Source organism: Microtus ochrogaster, linkage group LG3 (assembly GCF_000317375.1).
Source record: "Microtus ochrogaster isolate Prairie Vole_2 linkage group LG3, MicOch1.0, whole genome shotgun sequence".
In the NCBI taxonomy this organism is placed as follows: Eukaryota; Metazoa; Chordata; class Mammalia; order Rodentia; family Cricetidae; genus Microtus; species Microtus ochrogaster.
This window is the reverse complement of record NC_022029.1, coordinates 37,285,753-37,310,164: the sequence shown is the minus strand read 5'-3', so window position 1 is coordinate 37,310,164 and position 24,412 is coordinate 37,285,753. Positions and strand designations below refer to the sequence as shown.

Below are 24,412 nucleotides of genomic sequence, written 5' to 3'. Positions count from 1 at the left end.
TGACGCACTTCCGTGTCAGGAACCCTTCCTCTCCGCCCCGAGGGCGGAGCCTGGCCCCGACGTGGTTGGGGATGAATGCTTTGGTGAGACGTGGAGCGGCCCGTGCGGGTAAGAGTCCTCGCTGCAGACTCCTGTTTCCATGGAAACCGCGTGTCGCGGCTCCTTGGTTCCTTGGTTGTTTTCTGGGCCCGGAGTTGGGGCCGGAAGGCGGTCCACGGAGAGGCTTGGCGGTGGGGTAGTCGTGGGCTCCGTGCATCGGGTTCTGATACTGGGGCGACGTTGGTAACAAACAGGCTGTCTTGCAAGCTCTTGCAAGCTTGCGCGTGTAAATGAAACGGAGATTTCTCATGCGGGTGCTTAACCGTGCTTTTCAGGCATTCCCTGTATTTGGAGAGGGAAATGCTTCAGCTCCGGGAATGAGCCGGCAGAAAGCCGCCAGGTGACGCCGATGCTGCGGCATCTTATGTATAAAATAAAGTCTACAGGTCCCATCACTGTGGCAGAGTACATGAAGGAGGTTTTGACCAACCCAGCCAAGGTAAACACAGGGGAGCGCGAGCCACGAAGGGTGTGTAGACACAGGAACCCGAAGGTCCCGAGAGCTGGCAGAGGATGAGCAAGCTCCGAAGTCCTTGGGATGTAGTTTAATCTGTCAGTTGGTCAGGCTGCGTTAATTCAAGGGTAGTGCCAATAAAGAGGTCAGGGCAAATTTCTGCAGTGGTTACGTGCGACAGAATGTGGTTGGGATTTCATGAGTTAAAGGAAAGATGATTTTCTAACTGTGCTGTGTATTTCACTGCCGGAAGGGAGCGTGAGGCCGGCCTTGAACTTGCGGGGTCTTTAAGTTTTCTCTTCGGAGTGCTGGGATTCTAGGTCATTTCCCCCTGACTGGATACAAGTGAGTCTTTCTTGAAAGTTAAGTGTTATGGTTAAACTTGTGATATGAAGATAGTTAGACATGATCGTCTCAAATAATTAAACCTAAGATAGTTAGACATGATCTTCTCAAATAATTAAACCTAATCAAAGTAACGATAGACGTATGAAAAAAAAAGCACTGGATTTAGTTTTGGGTTGGCAGTCAGTGTTGATGTGTGTGAGCAGACTGAACTGATCAGGGTGCCAGGAGGACTAAAAAGGGAAGAAATGAGAATGCATTGGCACGGGAGTAGACAAGCAAGGCCAGGTTTTTTTTAAAAGCCCACCTTTTTTTAATTGAGATACATTAATTATATAAAAAGTACCTAAGTCACTGGTATATAATTGGATGGATCTCTCTCTCTTTCTCTTCTCCCCCCCCCCACACATACACACACACACACACACACAGATTTTCACATGAAACAGAGTATCACCCACAGGCAAGACTAACTTGGGAGAGGAGGCCACAGAGGTGATTAGTCTTCCCATGTTGGACTGTGGGAGCCGGGAGAGGACAGGGATGGTAGAGACGAACATTGCATGGCTCCAGCCCTTCTTGAGGAGTGATTGTTTTTCTATGAGTTTTGCAAAATGATTACTACCATGTAAAACTTGGGTGAAGACTCTGTCTTTCTCTTGGTTATTTCAGAAGAGATAACTTCCTTGGTAAATAGTTATGCCACTGTGTGCATGAAATAACATTTTGGAGGAGTAGTTTTGAAAACCTTATTTGAAAATTAATCTTTTCCATTTCCTCTTCTTACCCAGGGATATTATGTGCATCATGATATGCTAGGAGAAAAAGGAGACTTCATAACCTCACCTGAAATAAGTCAGATCTTTGGGGAGGTAATGCCCAACGTGTAGACCGTGGAAGAAATGAAGGCCATAAACACTGAGAGCAGACCAGGCTCTGCTAGTCTGTAACAGTGTTTTATGGGCGTGTGTGTGTGTGTGTGTGTGTGTGTGTGTGTGTAATTCATCAGATAGTTCACATTTTTAAAGGGAGTGGTGGAGAGGACATTTGGGAAACCCAGACTTCATATGTAAAAAAAGAAATGGAAAAATATGAAGGAAGATAGAAAAAGTTTGAGGAGAACCATATAAAACATGAGATTGGAAAAGGAGAGAGCAAAACAAACCAAAAACCAAAAACCAAACCCACAAATGATCCCTGGCACTTCGAGCTATGACATAACCTGCCTACAGGGGTCTCCCTGTAAGTAACAAAACCATGGTTCATTTGTTTCCCCCAAAGTACCTTTGATGACTTAAAAATCGGAAATTGTGCATAAAGAGAAGTGGAATCTAGGTTTGAGAGACATTGATTACAGCTAAGGGTGGTGTAGTAATGTCAGTCATGAGAGTAGGAAGAAGTGGCACAGTTGTATTTTCTGTGCCCTTTGGTTTTCAAACGCTATTACCTTTCTGTAAGTGGCTGCTTCTCTGCGCCTGGGGCCTTTTGTAGGAGACGGACTTAACAACATTTGCTCTTAGAGTAAGCTTCCTCTGCTGTGATTACCCTGGCAATCCCAGTGAAGTTCCTGTGTGTGTATCTGTAGATATCTGTGCCTGTCTAATACCATACATAGAATTATTGCCAAATGTTTTGGTTTTTGTATAAAGTACGTATTTATGTATAATTTTATGCTGTGACTCTGTAATTTTTTTTTCTTGTTATAGCTACTAGGGGTGTGGTTTGTAAGTGAATGGATCAGCTCTGGAAAAAGCACTGCTTTCCAGCTGGTGGAGCTGGGCCCAGGTCGGGGTACCCTCACTGGAGATATTTTGAGGGTAGGTAGTAAAAGGCCATTTCTAAGTCATGTAGATTAATCTTTCTGCTTTTGACTGAATTTGGGATTTTAACTGATCTTCTGGGTTTTCAGTACTTCTTCCTAAATCTTATATTTGTCAGCTAAAATACAATGTAAGAGTAACGTGATGGTTCATTGCTTATTTTTGTCTGTAAGCTTATAAAATGGAGGGGTGTTGTATAGGCTAAAAATATAAAATGTTTGGATGATGTCATTTATGCCTTTAGTACTGAGTTGCTAGAAGATGGATAAGATGTGTGTATTTTCTTTTTTTCCCCCTGTATGTTTACAACAGTAAAAAAAAAAACTGTTGTGTAGCAAAGGGAAAATTGAAAATGTTTTTTAATCTCAGGGTCAGTCAAGTAACCAATGCATTTAATTTAGTTCTGAGGATAGTTTCATCATGTCCCCAGACATTTTATTTCCTTGGACATTTGAATTTTTTTTTGATCGAAAACATTGAGGGGTTGCTAAATCTTTTAATTTTTAATAGTAAATTGTTATTAAAAAGCCATGTTGTACAGTTTATTTTATATATAAATGATGTATGGTTCTAATACTGTTGCTGGAGAGGGACTTGGGTCGGGGTTACATCTCTAACAGTGAATACTCTTGTGATATAGTAAATGTTGGTGGTGAGCAGTCAGAAATTCGTCCACGTGACACACTGTGTTTGCCCGTGTGTGGTGTGGTGGTCCCATAGGCTCATATATTTGAATGCTTTGTTACTAGTTGGCAGAACTGTTTGGAAGATAAGGAGGTGGCCTTGTTAGAGCAGGTGTGTTACTTGGCAGTGGGTTTGAGGTTTCCAAAGCCCCACCATGCCCATTCTCACTCTCTGCCTCCAGCTTGTGGATAAGATATAAGCCACCGCTCCAGTACCACGTCCGTCTGCCTGCTCCCATGATGCTAATGCTTTCTTTTCTAAGTTGTCTTGGCTATTGTCACGCGATAGGACAGTAACTAAGACAGTATTCTCTTTTTGTCTTAGGTGTTCAGTCAGCTTGGGTCTGTGCTAAAAAACTGTGACATTTCAGTCCACCTAGTAGAGGTGAGCCCAAAGTTAAGTGAGATTCAAGCCCTGACACTGACGGAGGAGAAGCTCCCTTTGGAGAGAGATGCTGACTCCTTGGTGTACATGAAAGGTGTCAGCAAGTCTGGGATTCCAGTCTCCTGGTACCGAGATCTGAAGGACGTCCCTAAAGGTATGCTTCACGTTGACTTAAGGCAGAGCGTTGCTCAGGACCTCGCAGCCGTGAATGGCTGGTAGCGTTTTACCGCAGTCTAACGTTAGTGCTTCCAAGTCCCTCCTTTAACGTGAATAGCTGACGTGTCCTTTCCTAGCACAGGACGTGATAATAGAAGATGCCGTGTATTTCATATCTTTTTTTTTGATTTATTTATTATGTATAGTGTCTACCTGCATGTATCCTTGTAGGCCAGGAGAGGGCGCCAGATCTCATTACAGATGGTTGTGAGCCACCGTGTGGCTGCTGGGAATTGAACTCAGGGCCTTTGGAAGGGCAGGCAGTGCTCTTAACTGCTGAGCCATCTCTCCAGCCCTCATATCGTTTTATATGAAGCAAACCAAATGAAAATGTAAATCTCTGTACTTTGCAGTACTTTAGCTAGGATAGTACTGATGATGAAATGGCCCAAAGCAGCGGGTTGAAGAAAGTGATAGTGGATGGGTTTCCTCATTAATCTCTTGAGAAACCTTTACTTTCCCCCAGGCAAGCAAGGTGTGGGGATAAGAAGCCCTGTTCTAGTCTAGTCTTTGACAACTGGTAAGGAGGTAAGCTCTCCAGCAAGACCCCAAAAGCCGTTTCTGGCCTTAGCTTTCTCTTTCTCAGGTCCTATATGAAGCTCACATTCCTTCCCCACTAGCACATTTGAGTCTCATTGCTTTTAGGAAATTCGTGATGAAGAGTTAGCGGATCATGGGGTATTTCCGTTCTCAGGTCATTGGAAACCTCTGGGTCCTGACCCCTTAGGACTGACCCTTTCACAGGGGTTGCATGTCAGATAGCCTGCGTACAGACATTTACATTATGATTCATAACAGTATCAAAATTACAGTTACAGAGTAGCAAAGAAAATAATTTTATGGTTGGGGACACCACATCACAAGGCACTGTATTAAAGGGACACAGTGTCAGAAAGGCTGAGATTCACTGCCATAGAGGATAGTATAGAAGCATCCCAGGCTCCAGTGCTGAAGAACTGGATACTCTCTTTTTTATGGTTAATGTTCATTAGAATTGTTTTGAAATGCTGAATCACTAATTTTTCTTGTATTTTTAAATAGGATACAGCTTTTATCTCGCACATGAGTTTTTTGATGTTCTTCCCGTGCATAAATTTCAGGTATTGATGGAAAAGTCGTGTGTATGGTTAACTAAGGCTGCGCCATTGAACTATAGTGCTTGTCCACTGCTTGCTCAAGTCAGTATTAGGTGGGATTTTCATGACTATGAATGACCGAGAACAAAAATGAAATAGCACCCAGAACCTTCACTTCCCGGGGAAGCTTACTCTGAACTCTTCGTTTTGGGATGAAGACGTAGGAGGACATCCAGTGGCGAATGACTGTGTCACTGAGGTTGATCTGGGCAAGTCTTTCAGCGCCGTCTATGGCAACTGCTATGGCCAGAGTGTCTCATGTAATGGGGTCGTAGATCGCTTGCTTGCTCATGCGGAGGTTGCCCTCCTGAGCAGCCCCGTGACGCTTGCTTTCTACAGCTCTGCTTGTTACGGCTTCTTCAGGACATGATGTTTTAAGAGCTTGCAAATATTTATTTTTACGTTTTGTTTAGAAAACCCCACAAGGATGGAGAGAAGTGCTTGTTGATATCGATCCACAGGTTTCAGATAAGCTGAGGTTCGTCCTGGCGCCTTGTGCAACCCCAGCAGAAGCCTTCATACAAGTACGAATCTGAGTTTTTCTTTCGTCACTGCAGAGTAGTCTGGTCGGTTTTCTTGGCATTTTAGCTTCTTCGCAGTGCTCTGGAGTGCTGGCAGCACGTGAGATGCTTTGTAGTACAGTCACAGTGACAGCCCAGACCTTGAGTCAGGAGGACGGGCCGAAGTTGTCTCTGTGTGTCATCTCTCTGCTGTGGAGGAAGATGGGGCGTTTACTCAGCCAAGTGCCTCTGAAGACACATGCTGCCATGTGAGCCCGTGTTTATCTGAAGGCAGTGTGCTGTAGGCCAGCCAGTTCACCGAGCATCACGGTCTGTTCTGTATGTTCTTAGTAGGTACATTTCCTGTCATCACAAGAGCACAGCTGTTTGGTCACATGTGAACCCATACCCACCTTTGATCCCACACTGTGGACGGATTAACGGCTGTTTTCTGTTGCCCTTAAGGAAGGATTCCCAGAGCTTTCTATCTTTGAACTGTGTAGAGCTTTTTTTTTTTTTAATATTTATTTATTATGTATACAATGTTCTGTGTGTGTGTATGTCTGCAGGCCAGAAGAGGGCACCAGACCTCATTACAGATGGTTGTGAGCCACCATGTGGTTGCTGGGAATTGAACTCAGGACCTTTGGAAGAGCAGGCAATGCTCTTAACCACTGAGCCATCTCTCCAGCCCCTGTGCAGAGCTTTTTAAAAATAGTTTTATTTTATATATTGGTGTTTCCCCTGCATGTCTGTGTGAGGGTGTCGGTTCCCCTGGAACTGGAATTAAAGGTGATTGTTAGCTGCCACGTGGATGCTGGGAATCAAGGTTTTCTGGAAGAACACCCAGTGCTCTTACCTGCTGAGCCATCCCTCCAGCCCCAGGGCTGTTTTTAAAGGTCCCCAGACAGCATGTTAGCCTCAGGAATATCTGCGCTTCACAGTGTCTTTTTATTCCCACTTCTCTACCCCAGAAAAAGGTTTCTTGCTCTTAAGAATTTCCCAGTTTTCAGTTTTAAAAACATACCCACTTGCTTTTCCACAAAGTATAAGTTATAGCACCAGACCAAATACTTGTGGGCAGTTTTTCCTGTTTTGTACAATTCTGCCTGAATGACAAACCTATTTATAAGGCCACCAAAGTGCCACCTCCTCCCTAAAGTCCCCGTCCCTGGGAGTAGTCTCCCACAGTTCTTGACTAGCACTCACTTAGAGAGGGTTGGGATCTCCTTGCTTTAAATGGGCCATAGGGTGCCAGGGGTGCAGATCAGTCTGAGGAGCTATGGGAATCAGCAGGTGCCCCCAGGCTTGCTGGCAGATGTCTCAAGAGGCTGGCTTTGATTTTTGGAGCTACACTGGCTTACCTAATACCGTTAGGGCTAAACATTTATTTTACTGAATCCCCACTATAGACCCCGAATTTGTTCATCAGAACACAGACAGAAATCTTGTCATCCCCTGGGCAGCAGGAATTACTGGGGTCTGCCCCTCAGTCTGTGACTCGACTTCTCTTGTGCCTGCCCCATCACAGGCAAAGACATCACTGTAGCTCATTACTTTGTTTTCAGGTGTCACAGGGAGTAAAGGATGGTGGGCTTCCATAGGGAAGATGATAACAAAATTTCACAAGCCTGTCACTCGTTCATAAAGAGATGCCTGTAGATACAGGAAACCGCTGGAGTGCTTTCTGCCTTCACGGAAGGCAGCATGGTTGCTCAGTCTGATTTAGTCGGATTTTTATAAGTTGTACTTTTTTTTTTGATTTTTTTTCAAGACAGGGTTTCTCTGTAGCTTTGGAGCCTGTCCTGGAGCCTGCTAGCTCTTGTAGACCAGGCTGGCCTCGAACTCACAAAGGTCTTCCTGCCTCTGCCTCCTGAGTGCTGGGATTAAAGGCGTGCGCTACTGCCACCTGGCCCCTAAGTGGTGCTTTTGAAAGTATCTTTTTGAGTCACTATTAATGTTAGCTGGCCTCTCCGCATGCATACAGCCCAATGAACTATATTTTCATATACTAATATAGGGAAATGCTATTATAATAAAATGATACTGCACTTGACTGTGTGGGATGTTCAGAGTACATATGCCTTTTTAAAAAAATATAAAATATAGGGCGGTGGTGGCACACGCCTTTAATCCCAGCATTTGGGGATGCAGAGGCTGGTGATCTCTGTGAGTTCAAGGCTAGCCTGGTCTACAAGAGCTAGTTCCAGGACAGGCTCTAAAGCTACAGAGAAACCCTGTCTCAAAAAAACAAAAAATAAATAAAACAAAATATTGAAATGTCTACAAACTTAATGTCCAACATGAAAAGAACCATGTTCTGTATAATGAAAAGAAAGGATGTCATGCAAAACACTGCCTAGATCACATTCCCGTTGAAGTCATTATAACTAAATGTTCAACTTGTAGAAAGTGAAAACCAGTTCTCTCAAGTGACACCCTGTGATTCCCTCACCAGCACGATGAAAGAAGGGATCATGTAGAAGTCTGTCCCGATGCTGGCGTTATCATACAGGAACTGGCTCAGCGCATTGGACTCACTGGAGGCGCTGCCCTCATTGCCGACTATGGTCACGATGGAACGAAGACAGACACCTTCAGAGTACGTATCACACGGGCACGCTTGAGTCCTGCTCCATTGCTGGCCTGAGTTCACCGAAGGCTGCCTTAGCTTGGTCTTCATGGTGTCTGACTTAGTTGTGTTCATTTTAGAATGTTAATTATGCTGGTACAATTACCCATAATCTGAATCTTACAGTCATTCTTCCTTAGTGTAGAGCCTGGATATGCACAGAGCCCAGGAAACGTTGGAATAATACAAATTTTGGGAAAGATTTTCTTCATATTAATTTTTAGCCCCTGCCTTCATTAAAACATATACACACACACACACACACACACACACACACACACACACACACACACACAAAACCCAAATAACAAAGGTTGCTTTGCACATTTAACCTAGACATTGCAATCCAACTATTTTAACATGTTTTTCTATCCATGTATTTTCTTTTATCCTTCCTAAACACTCTAAATGTTCTTTAAATATGACAAAACGTTTAAATATGTTGACTATTCCTTCATAGAAGTATGTAGACCTGAAGGCTGTTACTCATTTTCTAGATGAGTGGTTCTTTGTTTCTAGCTCCATTATTGTTGGGAATTCTTAGCTGGGAGAACATGGTGAGACCGATGATCTCTAGCCTCCTCCAGGATCGCGGTAGGGCAGGCCTAGATGGTGCAAACGCCCACATTTTTAGGTGCTTTGGAGTCTGTGATTGACAGGTAAGTTTTGTAAACTACTGCCTAGTGCTGACGACCGGAACTTGCCACAGCATTAATGGGAATGGTAAATAGCTTTAAGTTAAGGGCAACATCTTCAGACATTCTAACCTTGTATATTCTGTTGGGTTTTCCATGTATCACCTTGTTCGGAGAGAGGATGTCAGTGCCTAGAGTTTAAACCACAGATTTAGGCCACACTTTTTAACACTGACAATGTAAAGAAGTGTTAGTATGCTAGCCTTTCTTTAATCTCAATAATATTAACGAGAACAGTCAAAACTATTCTTTGTATTCCAGGGCTTCTGTGGACACCGGCTTCATGATGTCTTAATTGCTCCTGGAACAGCCGACCTCACAGCTGATGTGGACTTCAGTTTTCTGCGCAGAATGGCCCAGGGAAAAGTGGCTTCTCTGGGGCCAGTAGAGCAACGGACATTTTTAAAAAACATGGGCATTGATGTTCGGCTGAAGGTAATGGTTTATCTCACTAACATTAAATATCTTCATTTAAAAAGTTATTTAGAGGACCCTCTACCAGCTTCATGCTGTGGTAGTGAGCAGAGCCTTTGCAGAAGGAAGAGCTGGGATGTGGCACAGCTTCCTGTTTCTATATGAGGTTGAGGCTCCCAAGAAAAACATGCTCATGGGTCTGAATTTTATAGTTTTGTAACTCCTTTTCCAAGGACACTTTGATGTTCTTACAGAGCAAATCACCTGGGACATCTGCTAAAGATGCAGGTGTGTACATTTGGGTCACAGCGTCTACAGATGTAAGCACCCCGTGATCACATCTGGGCATTGCTCTGCTGGAGGACTGTAGTCACTGTTAGTGCTGCAGTGGGGAAGTCTTTCTGCAGTGCCCTGTGTTAAAGACCTTTCCCCCTCCAGGTTCTTTTAGATAAAGCAGATGAGGCATCCGTGAAGCAGCAGTTACTGCGGGGGTATGATATGTTAATGAACCCTCAGAAGATGGGAGAAAGATTCAACTTCTTTGCCTTGCTACCTCATCAGAGACTTCATGGTGCAAGTCAAGAAAGGAATGCCCGTCAGTCAAAAACCCCCACATCATCTGTAGCTGGGTTTGGTGAACTTGTTTGGCAGTGATAGTTCAACTTGGACTTTTTATACCTCAGTGTGCTTTAAAAATCAAAATGAGGCCGGGCTGTGGTGGCGCACGCCTTTAATCCCAGCACTCGGGAGGCAGAGGCAGGCGGATCTCTGTGAGTTCGAGACCAGCCTGGTCTACAAGAGCTAGTTCCAGGACAGGCTCCAAAGACACAGCGAAACCCTGTCTCGAAAACCAAAAAAAAAAAAAATCAAAATGAAACTCATTTTGTATATTGAAGGTAATGTAATGTTCAAACTACTTATCTCTTTGCAGTCAATTTGCAGTCAATAAAATAGCCTCTTTTACATAAACACAATCAAAATGATTGAATGTTCAAGGTTATAACTAACTCGTGGTACAATTGTTTGCAACCTAGTGAAGTAGTTTATTGTGATATCAAATTTCCTGTAATGAAGCAAGTTGCTGTATTTCTATTTACTTTTTAAAAATATACATGAGAACAGGTTGGTGTGTCAGAAACAGGAAGTAAGGTAAATGGTTATCTCCAGAGGTCTGAGTCAAGAGCTCTGGATATTATTTTTTACAGAGGGAAAAGCCATATATTCTGATAGAAGGATCTCTAAGGTTTAGTAAATGGACAAAGTGAGATGCAAGAGCTTCTAGTGTTGATCCTGGTCTTGCTGACGGAGAGAATTAAATGAACATGCTCGTGTGACTTAGTGTCTTTCTGTGGTGTGCATGTGCGGAGAGAGGATGAAGGACAAGAGCTGATGGGGAAGCAGGTGTCAGAAGGCTTAATCTGTGGATTTTAGTACAGATTAATACTAAAATTTTAAAGAATAAATGTCAGAGTAAAAAAACCTGCAGCAGCTCTGATTTGTACTGAAATAAGAGTTTAAGAGCAGTATAGAGGGCTGGAGAGATGGCTCAGTGGTTAAGAGCATTGTGTGCTCTTCCAAAGGACCTGAGTTCGATTCCCAGCAACCACATGGTGGCTCACAACCATCTGTAATGAGGTCTGATGTCCTCTTCTGGCCTGCAGGCATATATGCAAAACAGAATATTGTATCCATAATAAATAAATATTTCCAAAAAAAAAGAGCAGTATAGACTATCCAGGAATAATTTCCTAAGCTGAGTTTATTCTGTATTTTCAGGTAAATGTAAAATTTTAGTTCTGTAATAAGTTGTCATTTTGGTCCATAGAACTTTTATATTAATATTGTAAATGAGTTTTCTTGGGAAGTATTTATCGGTAGCGCAACCCTCTAAGGTCAGAGGGAAACAGTATTAGCCATTTTTGTTTGGTTTGTTTTTTCAAGACAGTTTCTCTGTGTAATAGTCCTGGCTGTCTTGGAACTCACTTTTGTAGACCAGGGTGGCCTCAAACTCACTGCCTCTGCCTCCCAAGTGCTGGGATTAAAGGCGTGTGCCACCACCGCCCGGCAGTATTGGCCATATAGTGGTGTGTCACTTATTCCTGCCGCTTAACTGAGAATGGTGTTCCCGTTCTCTATCTTAGTCCGTTGAGACAATGAGTGAGGCTTTGTGTAACTGGTGTGTGGTATGTGCACACTTCAGCCACAGCGCCTACGGTCTAGTAGGCACCTGGGCTCACATTCTGGGCACGACACGCACATGTGGAGGTTGATAGAGGGCATCTTTCTTTCCATTGCTTTCCACCTTCATATTTGAGGCAGAATCTGTGGCTCTGAACCCAGCTCCTTAATCTGGCGAAAGATCACTTGTCTCTGGCCTTCCCTGGGGTTGCAGGCACGCTGTGGTGTCTGTCTTTATGCGTGTGCTGGGGATCCAACCGGAGGCGCTTCTGTTTGTGCAGCAGACACTGTACCTTCTGAGCCATCTTCCCAGCCCTGCTGTCTAAGATTTTAGATGCTGTACAGTTTTAGGAATGGCCTACATTCCTAATTGCTCTATTCTATTTTATTATATTCCTAGACTAAAACATTTAAAAGGTGAAATACCCACAGTTGACTTCTTCCAAATACATAATTGTTTTTAGCTTTTATAACTAAGAGGGAAGAGTCTAGTAGTGCCTTCTATCTCATCTCTATTTCTTCTATCTCATAAAATTCTAGAAATTTATTTATTTTTTATTAGACATTAAATTTTTCTAAGTCTTCTAGTAGTTGCAATAGTTGAGTATATGGAGTAGTTACTGAAAAAAAATTAATTATCATTGTTCTTCACAGTTGTATTCCAATAAGTGAACCTTCTAGATAATTATCTCAAATGCAGTATAAAATTGAAATGCCTTTTTGACAGGTTTTCTCTGTGGGGGAGGTAAGCAAATACTATCAGTTTTCATCTAGCATTGGCTCTACATACAAAACTGTTCTATTACCCAGACTCAGGGAAAATTTACAACCAAGTAAAATTCTCTTGGGCAACTTGTATTAGAGACTGGCTGCGGTTTTCACATAGGAAAGTATGGTGATACAGAAATACATTTTATTATCAAGTTTTGAGAATATTTACAAAAAGTGGGATGTAACAAAAAATATAAAATGTACGAAACAGTGTCATTATACACTACTTTGAAAATTATCACGTTTCTAAGAAACAATTACTTTTTATGCAAACACAACTTGGCTTTAAGACAGAGAGAAAAAGTTATGCAGGTTAAACAGTGGAGTAGGTACTCAACGCCAGACCACCTGACAGTGCCTTGGCAGTCTTTCTCTTTAGACACACAGGCCTTCAACAAAAACAGAGTGCAATTCACGTCAGGGCTTGTAGAGCCTGATGATAGCATACAGCAGAACAGCCACTCCCGTGAGCTCGCCTCACAGCAGAGTGATGCACATTGTTCCATCCTGTACGTGGTGGTCAAGCAGACCTTGCAGAAACGGAGGGAAGTCACCACCTCTCACAGGGAAAATTCATTCACAGACGTTCCTTAATACTCTTCACGACTGCGGCATGAGAACAGTAAGAGGGATATGTGCAGGGTCTCCTGGACACACACATGGACAGTACACCATCAGTGGCTGGGCCGGGGAAGAGGGACATGGGACATAGGCCTGGGTTCAAATTCATATTCAAACTCTATGACCTTTAGCAGCTAACCTTGTGCCTCAACTTCTTTAAATGCATGTAGTCACGTGGCAATTGTGAGGATACTTTAAAGCATCAAAACTTAACAACACAGAGGCAGCCTGTAATGTTTTTGTTTCTTCAGGATGATTTTAATATTCAGTAGATCCCCGCAGCTGCGTTCTCATCTGTGAAGACACTTCAGTCTTGGTCCGCTCACACGCAAGACTGTTTCTCTCTCGCTACCTCAGACCTGATCAGTGGTAGCTGACTACATCGACGGTTGTTCCAGACTGTCAGATGTTCACACATGCCCGTCTTCACGGCCACACCGTGGATGGCAAAGGCAGCAATCTATGCTCTCCATTCTACAGATGAGAAACTAAATGCTTAGACAAACTGTCTCCTGCCCAGCGCAACAAATCTAAAACACAGGAAGCTCAGACTCACACCCAGGTCCTCTGACTCCAAATCTCTGCTCTTAGCACAGAAAAGGGACAACAAAAGCCCTACTCTTGGTGACTAGTGGAAATGAAGAAACATACCATATTTCCTTCTCTTTGGGTAAAGCAGATTGGAGCATCACTAATGTGAAAATCAGAAAGTGCCTCAGAACTCCAAAGTTTCTAGATTTTGGAGGATTTCAGATTTGTTAGTCAGGGATGCTCAACCAGTGAAGTATGCAGATCTTTCAGTATCTGGAAAGCTGAAACCCTTCTGGTGTTCGACTGCTCAGATTAGAAATACCAAATCTGTATTAGTAACTACTACGAAAACAGCTGGCTGCTGGAGCTGAAGTGTAAGAAATTCTTACTCTTCCTTCATCTGCCGTACTCGTAATATGGTCCCGCCCCGGTAAACTGAACTTTCATGTCTGACTTCAACCCACTCCCCCAAACTGCTCAAAATAAAATGCTGATTTAAAAATTATAGATATTACAGATCCCATCAAAGGCTAGGGAAGAAGGAAAAGATACTGCTTGCTGTCTAGTGACATTTGCTGACACTGCACTAGCCTTCCTTTTAGTGTGGATTAATTTTATCTGTAAACTACTCAACCCATGTGAGGGTTAATTATGTAGTTAATAGCAGAGCTGTTCCCACTGGCTGTTGGCACACAGCTTGCATTAAGATGGTGTCAACTGAGAACACAGGGGTTGAGTGGCAGAGCTGAGTGATGACTGGCTGTATCTATTCATTTTGTAACACCAATTGTCCATTTATCCTAGTGGCTATCGCAACAGAGAAAAGGTGACAATTTTTATGCCATACAGATCATATTTAAGGATACAAGGATACAGCCCCCAAAAGGTTAGCAGTACAGTGTTCCATTTGTGGGGACCCAGAAGAATCAATGCCTCCAGCAGTAGACAAATACTAAAAGTCCTTACATATATTGTTAGCCTCACAGCAATTGCTGAACTACAAACCTGTTGTGTAATCAGCCTTATAAGCAATAACTAGACAGTCACAGGCTTTTTAAAACAAATGATGTAGTTACAGCAAAGGAGAGATAAATTAAGTGCTAATTCACATTGTGCTAATGTGAAGGATTAAGGAAAATGACAGAACCAGTTATTGCTTATGCTATAAGAATTTGTAACAAGTTTCATTCTGACGTCATTATGTGGTTTTATTACTCAGTTTCCCTTCATGTACCTACTTGTCACGAGCTACAGGACTGGTGCTACCAATCGTTTATTTCCCCACGCTGTGCCTCCTTGGGATGGCAGAGAGCAACAGTTATGTAGCAGAGTATCTGTTCATGAATGAAATCCTTCCTCACTGAAGTTAGCCTGCTGATAATTAAGGATCTTCTTCCATATCATCTGGATTGGGGGCCATAATGAAATGCTTTGGGTATTCGAGGTTGTGTGTGTATGCGTGTATTTCCCAGCGAGCGTCATCACTTTCATGTGTAATGTAACGTTCTCCAATGCGAGTTTCAAATTCTCTGAGGTCAAGCCAAGTCTGATAATCCTAGGAAAAGAAAATGATTATGACCCATAAAATAGACAAATACCACAGTCCCCTCTCTTGTTTACAGCCTCAGTGACATCACTGACAACTCCTACCCCTAAATTCTAACTGTATTTTACATTAGCAATGCTAAAGATAAATCTTAAACTCTAAAGTCTGTATAAAGGAAAGGAACTAGTTTCTGGAAAATTCTCCTAGGCTTTTGAGCTAGTTAATAGTAATCATCACAAAGACATTTGCTTTATACAGCTAGAGGCATACAACTTATTACTCAAAATAGGGGCAAGTGTTTGAATCTTATCAGGTTGACTTACTAATCAATGAGCCCAGAAGTGCATTTGTTTAATGTTACTTTTACTCCCTATTTCCTATAAAATAGTTGTGCAGCGTCTCTGCTTACTCTCAAGTGTGGACTTTTGTCGAGACAAATCTCTAAAGTAACTCATGGAGGACTCAAGCCAAACACAAATCTTTTAGTGGACGTTTAAAATAAAATATATTGAATAGTATGCTTTGTTGACCTTAAAAAATGGAAGGCATGAACAACTAAGTCCTTATTAAAGTCTCACTGCTTCAGTTCGTGGGTGTTTAACTACCTGTCGACACTGACTTGAAGGATAGGCCACACCACTTCCAGAGGCCTGAGCCTGACACAGATGACGCCTAAAGATTATCCTGAGAAATGTGCTGAACTTGTTGCTCTCTGAGTGGATTCGCTAGTGAAGACAAACTCACAGGAGGCTAAGAAGCAGACAAAATCTTTTTTTTCTTTACCTGTAGCCAAGGATGACTGAGAGATTTGTCAACACTGAAACGTTTTCTCATCTTCACTTGAAGCAAGTTGTTTATCAAATCAATTGCTAGATGAAAAGGCAAAAATTAGATATGAGTTTAGGGGAATTGTTCTCAAACCTGTGATTTTGCCTGCAGGAGGGCAGTTTGATCCATGTAAACATGGCATGAAGAAATTTTCACTCCTCTAGTATATAGAATTTAACACGCAGAACTGACGCACGTGAGAATGAACGCCGACTTCTGATGGAGGAGTTAATGTCATTGGTTAATGAAGAAACTGCCTTGGCCCATTTGATGGCCCAGCCCGTAGGTGGGTGGAGTAGACAGAACAGAATGCTGGGTAGAAGGAAGTGAGGGCAGACGTGATGAGGCTCCGGCCCAAGATGGAGAAACTGAACCACTACAAAATCAAGGCAACTATAAAACTACACATTGATCAGACTGCATAATGATGCGTCTGGAATACAGATAAGAAAGCCCAGGTCCAAGTGGCAAAGGTTTTCCCTGAGCCCTTCATTGTTTCCATGTTTTAAATTCCTCACATCCTTGTCTGTCCCGCCCCTGGGCTCATGACCACTATCAGTTTCAGGAGCTCTTCCATTCCGCCTGCCGAGTCAGGACGTAGGAAATGACTAAGTGATGACAGCAGAGGGCTGTGGGCCATACTGCCTGCCTTTAGAGCTCCGAGACAGCTTTGAGCTCCTTTTGTTACAAAGTGAAGCGCAGGCTGTTGTCTTTTATGTTGTTCCTGACGCTCCTTCCAGCTTAGTGGGTATTTATTAACTGTCATCTGGCCCAGTGTGTTTGGAACGGTAAAAAAGACCTCATTCAATGGCTGGCTAAACCCAGCTCGGGACATTCCGCAGCACTACTTCTACTACTTACGAGGGAGCTGTTTCCCAAGGATGGTGCACTGCATCAGTAAACTTTATCCCCTTTCCTGCCTTTCTCCCTGAACCTTCCCTGAGAAAAGGTCTTGTATAAGGAAGGCCCTGAAACCTCACAGTACTGGGATTGCTGTCCACCAACAGCCCTGGCTTATTCTTATCACACCCAGAAGCAGGCATTACAGATGGAGAAGCCTTCACTAGTCATGAAAACTACAGCACGGAGCTTCCTGACGGTAAGAGATAGAGGACTGAAAACTGAACTGCAGATACAAAAGCGCGTTCTAGGTATAAAGTGCACGTGCTAATAGTGTCTAATCGAGGAGTTTACCATTGTTCTCAAGACTGGGATAACTAATCACCAAAACATATACTGTTCGTCTAAGTAGATCTTACACAGCTTGGAGGAGGGGTAGGTCAGGAGGACTCACAGGCCAATCACAAGTTAGGAAGTCTCTGAAGAACTGCAGCAGTGAGAAAGAGGGGCTGCTGGCAGGGGGAAAGACCTGAGCAAGATGCAGGAAAGAGTTTAGTAGAGAGTATATAATAGCTTTGCATAACAAGTAGGAGATGAGGCTAAAAAAAACACTTAGCAAGGGCCACAAGAGGAGTTGACAACTGCGGTGTGGTTAAAGGGACGTCAGAGTGGATGAAATGACCTTCCTGCAGATGGCACGCCCAGTGACTGAGACATTAGGGAAGAAGCTAGTGGACAGCACAGGTAGAGATAAGATAGTTCAGCAGTTTCTGGAAGAGGTTATTGGAGCTTGGGTGACAGCTGTGTCTGAAAATTATGAGAAAACTGAGACAAACTTTAAGAGTAGAGAGTTTGGCTTTGCACAGTGGTGCACAGATCTCTGAGTTCAAGGCCATCTGGGTCCACACGGGAAGTTCTAGGCCAGCCAGAGCTACAAAGTAAGACCCTATCTCAAAAAAAGAAGTAAATTATAAGCTGGGTGGTGGTGGTGCACGTCTTTAATCCCTTGGAAGGCAGAGGCAGGTGGATCTCTGAGTTCAAGGCCAACCTGGTCTACAAGCTAGTTCTAGGATGCACTCCAAAGCTACAGAGAAACCCTGTCTCAAAAAACCAAACCAAACCAAACCAAAACAAAACAAAAAAACCAAAAAAAAAACAAAAACAAAGTAGTAATAATTAAAATAATAAACACAAGTAGATTGGTCAAAGACTGGTAATGGATTAGGGAAATGAATGAGGGCTAATGGTGCAGACCTAGAACTTGTTTTCCTTTTACCTTCACTGGAGATCTCTCGCCATGGATTTGGTGGGTACATAAATGCAGCATTTTGGATTTGGTCATTTATATCTTCATCTTCATTGAATGGAAATGTGCCACTGAGGCTCACGTAGATGATGACGCCCACTGACCACATGTCTAGGGACCGGTTGTAGCCTTTGCTTCTGAGAACCTCAGGGGCTAGGTAGGCTGGAGTTCCCACCACTGACCGCCGAAATGACTTCTCACCAATGATGCGTGCAAACCCAAAGTCACACAACTTCACCTGGAAATTGAATGTGTAAAAGCTTATCAATATGCATATCAATACCTGTTCCTAGATATGTTCAGTGCACTTAACCAAAGGTACTAATTATACACAAAACAGTTCTAGACAGGGAAACAGAAATATTTCCACAGAGGCAGGCAGATACATCCACAGCTCTTGATATTACAGTAGAAAGAAGAGCTAGCCAATTGCTTAATTTAAAAACAATTTGTATTCCATTTTCCAGATTCAGGGAGCAAGGGTTCAGTCCTGTTGTTTTGATGAGATGGGTGGAGGGTGCTGATCTTCCTTCACTTTTAAAGGAGTCCCTTTTCTATCTCTATAATAGGAATTGTGTTTCAGTTTAGAATCCTCAATGGTCTTTCAGTGTCTGAGCAAATAAAAGTGCTCAATAAATGTTTTGCTGCATGAAAAATAAGCTACAAAATAAGTATTTTGAAGCATCCTTTATTTACTGACTCTTAGAACAGCAGTTCTTAACCTGTGGGTTGAGACCCCTTGGGAGGAGTCAAACAACCACTTCACAAGGGTTGCCTAAGACTATCTAGCAGGTCCTTCTGTTTGTGTGTGGCTTTCATTGGATAATCAATAAAGAAACTGCTTGGCCTGATAGGGCAGAACTTAGGTAGGCGGAGAAGACAGAACAGAATTCTGGGAGGAAGAAAGCAGAGTGAGAGAGCCACCATGGAGCCGCCAGGTCAGACATGCTGAATCTTTCCCAGTAAGCCACGACCTCGTGGTGACATACGATTATCAAAAATGGATTAAGTCAAGATGTGAGAGTTAGCCAATAAGAGGCTAGAACTAATGGGCCAGGCAGTATTTTAATTAATACAATTTCTGTGTGGTTATTTTGGGTGTATGCTAGCTGGGCAGCCAAGACCAAAAGCAGGCCCTCTCTCCTGTTCAGATATTCAGATATCTATCTATTAGATATTTACATTACAATTCATAACAGTAGCAAAATATCAGTTATGAAGTAGCAACAAAAATAATTTTATGATTGGGGATCCCTACAACATGAGGAACTGTATTAAAGGGTTGCAGCATTAAGAAGGTTGAGATCTGAGAATATCTGTTGCCCAGGAAGCTACGCATCAGTAAGTAAGTAAGTAAAACGAGGCTTACAGATGACAATGTCTACAAAACCACAGCACAAACAGATACTGGAGAGCAGAGGGGGAGGCATATTCAAATGCTGCTTGCCGTTTCTAGTATATGCCCTATGACACATGCCTTGTGAATAACATTAACTGCATCATAACTGAACCTGGGACCCCTCTACTCAGAAATTTGGAGAGCACAGAAATTAATGTGATTGTGAGCCATTTATACACAATTAGAACCCCTAAAAGTTTATTTCTTGAGACCTATTTATATCTAAAAATGTTTAATGGACTAGAGCAATACAATAATAAAGTCTGAATTTAAATGATTCAGCTACTGATTCAAGCTGGCATTATAGACGACAAAGGCATGTCCTGAGTGTTCTGTTTTGTATTAGGAGGGTACTTTGTAAGTGTCACTAACTCAAAATAGTTCTTAATCAGGTTCTGGAGAATGTCTCACCTGAGGAAATGGTTCTGCTGATGCAAGCAGCACGTTTTCAGGCTTTAAATCACAGTGCACAATATTCTTAAAATGTAGATTCCTCAAGGCAACAAGTATCTGTTAGGAAAACAGGTTTTGAGAAGAGCAACTGAGAGAGAGCAATGGCAAGCAGGTATGAAAATGCCATAATGAACCCCGTTACTTTATATGCTAACCCAAGACCTGGAGAAACACATAAATGTTAAGAGCACAAGTTGTTCTTGCAAAGGACCCAGGTTCAGGTCCCAGGACCCACATGGCAGTTCACAACTGTTTGTTAACTCCAACTCCATACGATCTGATGTCCTCTTACCTCTAGGCATCACACATACATGATACACACACACACAGACACACACAGACACACAGACACACATAGACACACACACACACATAGACACACACACACACAGACACACACACACACACACACAGAGGCAAAACACACACATACAAAATTTAATGGTGATTCTGCCCTTGCAAAGGGCTTTCTCTTAATGCCTAGAAAATGAGCTAAACTCTAAGATGAGTTCTTGAATTATATGATAATTTCAAACTTACTTAATCAAGATGTAGTTAAAAGTATTATTGTTTCACTTTTATTAAGGCTACTAATCCTCAATTTCTCAATGGCAAACATGGTGCCATTAATTCTTAGTTTTGCTGGTTTCAAGGTAGAGTTAAAATACCTGTGTGACCATGAATTTAGTAACTCGCTCTGGAAGTCGACTTTTTTCACTGGACAGAATCATTTCCAACATATCTCCATGAAGTTTTTCCATCACTACGAATACTCGTTCTGGGGTTTCAAACATACACTCCAGATTTACAATCCCAGGGTGGTGTAGATTCTGAAGAGAAGTGGCAGGGTGTATGAATGACCATTTTTAGTAAAGAACTAATCCTACCATGAAACCAACTGAAATACTGCGATGATTATATGAATACACAGCTCAGAAAGAAACAGTTTACTCTCACCCCTCCTTAAAAAAGCTTCTTTTTGCATTAGATAGAGATCATTACAGAAAGGCACAGTTGATCCAAATTCAGAGACCACGGTTACCCAACACCAAATGACACACCTAAACTCAAGACCAGGAAGCCTGATGCAAGATAGTTTCTTCTATATAGGACAGGGAAGCTGCATCCATGAAACTTCAACTATATGGTTGCCTTAACAAGACCTGTAAAATGACACTACCAGATGACATGCCAACATGGATGGGAGTAATCTCAGAAGCCCTACCCATAAACGAAGAACTACAGTCAAATCAATACTGCCATGAAGGGACAATCAGTCTGCTACAAGGATGAGTCCCTAACGCACAAACATATACATACATATGTATACACATATACAAATCAAACCAGCAGATTGTATTTATAAATTTGCATGTATATGTAATAATAATGAATAAAAAACTTAGACACTAAACTAAAAGCATATAAAATGAAAACTACACAAGAATAATAGGTATTTTCCCCAGTTGTGTACTGAGAAGTGGTTCAGTGAAGGGAGGGACTGTCTGCAGTGTCTTCTGTTATGTCTCTTTCTAACAAGATGTCTTTGTATTTTAAAGAAATAGCCGAGGCTGGCTGCTTTACTTTTACACGCACTTCTACCTCCCAGACACAGAACTGACACCTGGATTTACTGTATTATTTCCTTTATTAATTCCATTTATAACCTTTATAATTTCTTCTGCCTTCCGTAGTCATCCTTTTCATAAATATGTATTTTAGTGTGTGTGTGTGTGTGTATCTGTGTCACAGCGTACATATGAAAGGTGGCTAGAGTATAAATTATAACACGATTTCATTCAATCCATGTTAAAGTTTATGTGGAATGCTCACTGACTAAATCTTATAGAACCAATTTCAGTAAATAAAATGTGATTTGAAAATTTTGTTTTACAAACAATTTGTGATATAAGTTCACATTATTGTTTTTCTCACATTCAAAGAGTATTAAACTTCATCTTTAAAATATATATACATATAGATTTTGTTACGTGTTTACACACTGCCAGGAGACCTAAAGCCACAATTTTTAACACATACCCCCTCTCCCAAATAAATAAGTTTCTAAGAAGGGAGTGTATCTGGAGATACCCTAAAGTCACCAAATACCATTGATATAAACAACCAGAATTCATTGTGTGCAATAACTGAAAATCCCTAAATTCAATACTCAGTCGAGGATTGTTTGTGATCAAAGTCAAAGAGAAATAAATCCTTAGATATAAACCCTCATTTTATTGTTCTACATATTAGTTGGACAGCAACATTTCAAAATTAAATATAAAATGACATCAACAACACACTCATACATAGCCTATGTAAATGCTACTAATAATCTACCTGAAGTTAGCTTGTTGGAAGCATGGTTTGAGACGAGCTTAGGTACCTGCTGACCAGAAACTCTGATTATCATTCCACTGTTCCTTACCAGTGACGATAATGCCAGAAATGAATCATTAATCATTTGCTTAAACACTTCTCTCCTTCAAAGGAGCCTAAGTGCAGCAGACGATCTTAATTCCACACACAAGCAGATGGAGGGTGGAGAGCATTAACTACTACAGGGGTATTTCTTCAACAACATGGAAAGCCATCAATGAGCTAATGGGCATTTGAGTATGATTATCATTCACAACATTCAGAAGATAAACCATCAAGCTACATAACTCCCAAAGGAGCTAAAGATAAGAGGTCAAAAAAAATACAAGTACTTTATTTTATGTGATTTACATTCTTGCTAGCAAAACTTCAAAATATATTTTAACAAGTTGAGTATGTTGGTGCATATCTGTATTCCAGCACTCATGAGATGTAAAGCTGGAGGGTCACCATGAGTGTGAGACTATCTTGGGCTACAAAGCAAGCTTTGACGTCGAAAAACCGAGACAACAAAAATCCCAAAAAAACCAAAATAAACGCCACAACTTTTAATGAAATAATACAATGCAAGTAACTTTGAATTAATAGAGTAACACATTACTGTTAAAAGGCACACTTTTAAAACCAGTGGGTTTTTTTGTTTTTTTGTTTTTTTGTTTTTCGAGACAGGGTTTCTCTGTAGCTTTGGTGCCCATCCCAGAACTAGCTCTTGTAGACCAGGCTGGCCTCTAACTCCCAGAGATCCGCCTGCCTCTGCCTCCCGAGTGCTAGGATTAAAGGTGTGTGCCACCACCGCCCGGCCAGTGTTTATTTTTATAGTAATTAGTATATTCACATTATTTCTGAGACTCGGATAAATAAAATAATGACATAAAAATACAGCAGAAGTATTAGTATCCCTGAATGAATTACGACTGGATACTTCCTATCTTTAGAGATTTCACTCAGGAAAAAAAAAATCTAATCAAACTAGTATTACAGAATAAAATACTAACAAGTCTCCTTTAAACTTTTAAACATTATTGCAATCTTTAAAAAAAAAAAGGACCTGCACTGTTCAGTATTCAAAACATCAAAACCAGCCTCCAAACCTATCCTTATCAGCATCATCAAAAATATTCACTCAGAAATCAAAACTCAAGTTTATGTAAGCCATTTTAATTTTTTGTTTTGTTTTTACCTGTAAAATAGCGACTTCATTCCGGAGTTGACTTTCTTGCTTTGTGGGGAATCTCATCTTATCAATTACTTTAATAGCCACATCCCTTCCAGTCTTTCTGTGTTTTCCTGTTCAAGAACAGAAAAGAATCAAACGGGCATCTATGGCAGCTATATCAGAACAGGAAAGCTTTACTGGGACGTTGTTCAGACTGAAATTTAATGTATTTACTCTTGCATTTTCTGTTGCCCATTTTCTTTTCTACAGTCTTAAGAAATGAGATGCTTTCCTCTATAGTACTGCCCTGTAATAAAGGCAATTTCATGACCTGAAACGTCCAACATCTTCGTGAACTTTCTTGCTGAGAAGTAACAGACTATGTTAAATAAATAAGTTTTTAAATGTCCTAAGTCTTCAGAGACTGTATGTATTTTATTTTATTTAGGTTCACTAACTTTATTTAACTTTATTTTTAGTTAGGTTCAGCAGAGTGATTACGTTATAGCCTCAAACTCCAGATTTTAGACATAAAATAAGTATGCAACAGTATCTCATTCATTCATTAAAATGAATTAGTTGGCCTTGTATTTATTAAGTAAGGTCACTGTTTAAATGCTACAGTTTAAGAGGTGAAAAACAGCAGGTATATTTATTTATTAGCTCCAGTTAACACACAAGTGATTGGTTTTCTACTAATCTATTAACTTGAAAATTACAACTGTTTCAAGGACACAGGCCCCAAAATGTGACTGATTTAAGAGGGCATGTTTGGAAATATGCCAGCAGTACTTCAGACCATTTTCTCTTCCTTCAGTGAGGTCTTACAGAGACATCACTAGTCTAAAAGGGACAAATTTGAAGTTACAAACCACAGTGTTGTGTCTATGTGTAAAACCCACACGTTTTCTGTATAAAACATAATGGCAGTCCAGTGTTCCAGTGTGGGTCCATCGCCAGATGAAGGTTCTATGGTGATATGCAAAATATTCATCAGTATGGCTATAGGATAGGATCATTTCAGG

The 24,412-nt window shown here is 41.5% G+C and overlaps 2 protein-coding genes across 4 annotated transcripts in view; one reads left to right on the top strand and one right to left on the bottom strand.

The window, feature by feature from the left end:
* The first annotated feature begins 48 nt into the window (after positions 1 to 48).
* On the top strand, positions 49 to 10,857 carry Ndufaf7 (NADH:ubiquinone oxidoreductase complex assembly factor 7). 2 transcript variants are annotated; one of them, XM_005360775.3, is made up of 10 exons: positions 49 to 108; positions 375 to 538; positions 1,690 to 1,770; positions 2,605 to 2,715; positions 3,727 to 3,940; positions 5,044 to 5,102; positions 5,552 to 5,662; positions 8,097 to 8,240; positions 9,227 to 9,400; positions 9,818 to 10,857. In XM_005360775.3, the coding sequence occupies exons 1-10, from the start codon at positions 72 to 74 to the stop codon at positions 10,031 to 10,033; spliced, it is 1,311 nt and encodes a 436-aa protein (XP_005360832.1). In that variant the 5' UTR covers positions 49 to 71; the 3' UTR covers positions 10,034 to 10,857. The 2 variants fall into 2 exon arrangements, with proteins under 2 accessions (XP_005360832.1, XP_026641833.1); XM_026786032.1 differs by lacking the exon at positions 375 to 538 and having other exon boundaries at positions 50 to 108.
* Positions 10,858 to 12,448: 1,591 nt separating this feature from the next.
* Positions 12,449 to 24,412, bottom strand: part of Prkd3 (protein kinase D3) — a 61,196-nt gene continuing 49,232 nt past the window's right edge. For both annotated transcript variants that reach the window (XM_005360772.2, XM_026785955.1), the window contains 6 exons: positions 23,412 to 23,518; positions 20,521 to 20,682; positions 19,811 to 19,909; positions 17,971 to 18,238; positions 15,810 to 15,895; positions 12,449 to 15,035 (listed from right to left, as the gene is read on the bottom strand). In XM_005360772.2, coding sequence (XP_005360829.1) covers positions 14,862 to 15,035; positions 15,810 to 15,895; positions 17,971 to 18,238; positions 19,811 to 19,909; positions 20,521 to 20,682; positions 23,412 to 23,518 — 896 coding nt within the window. In that variant the 3' untranslated portion in view covers positions 12,449 to 14,861. The remainder of the gene's footprint in view (positions 15,036 to 15,809; positions 15,896 to 17,970; positions 18,239 to 19,810; positions 19,910 to 20,520; positions 20,683 to 23,411; positions 23,519 to 24,412) is intronic.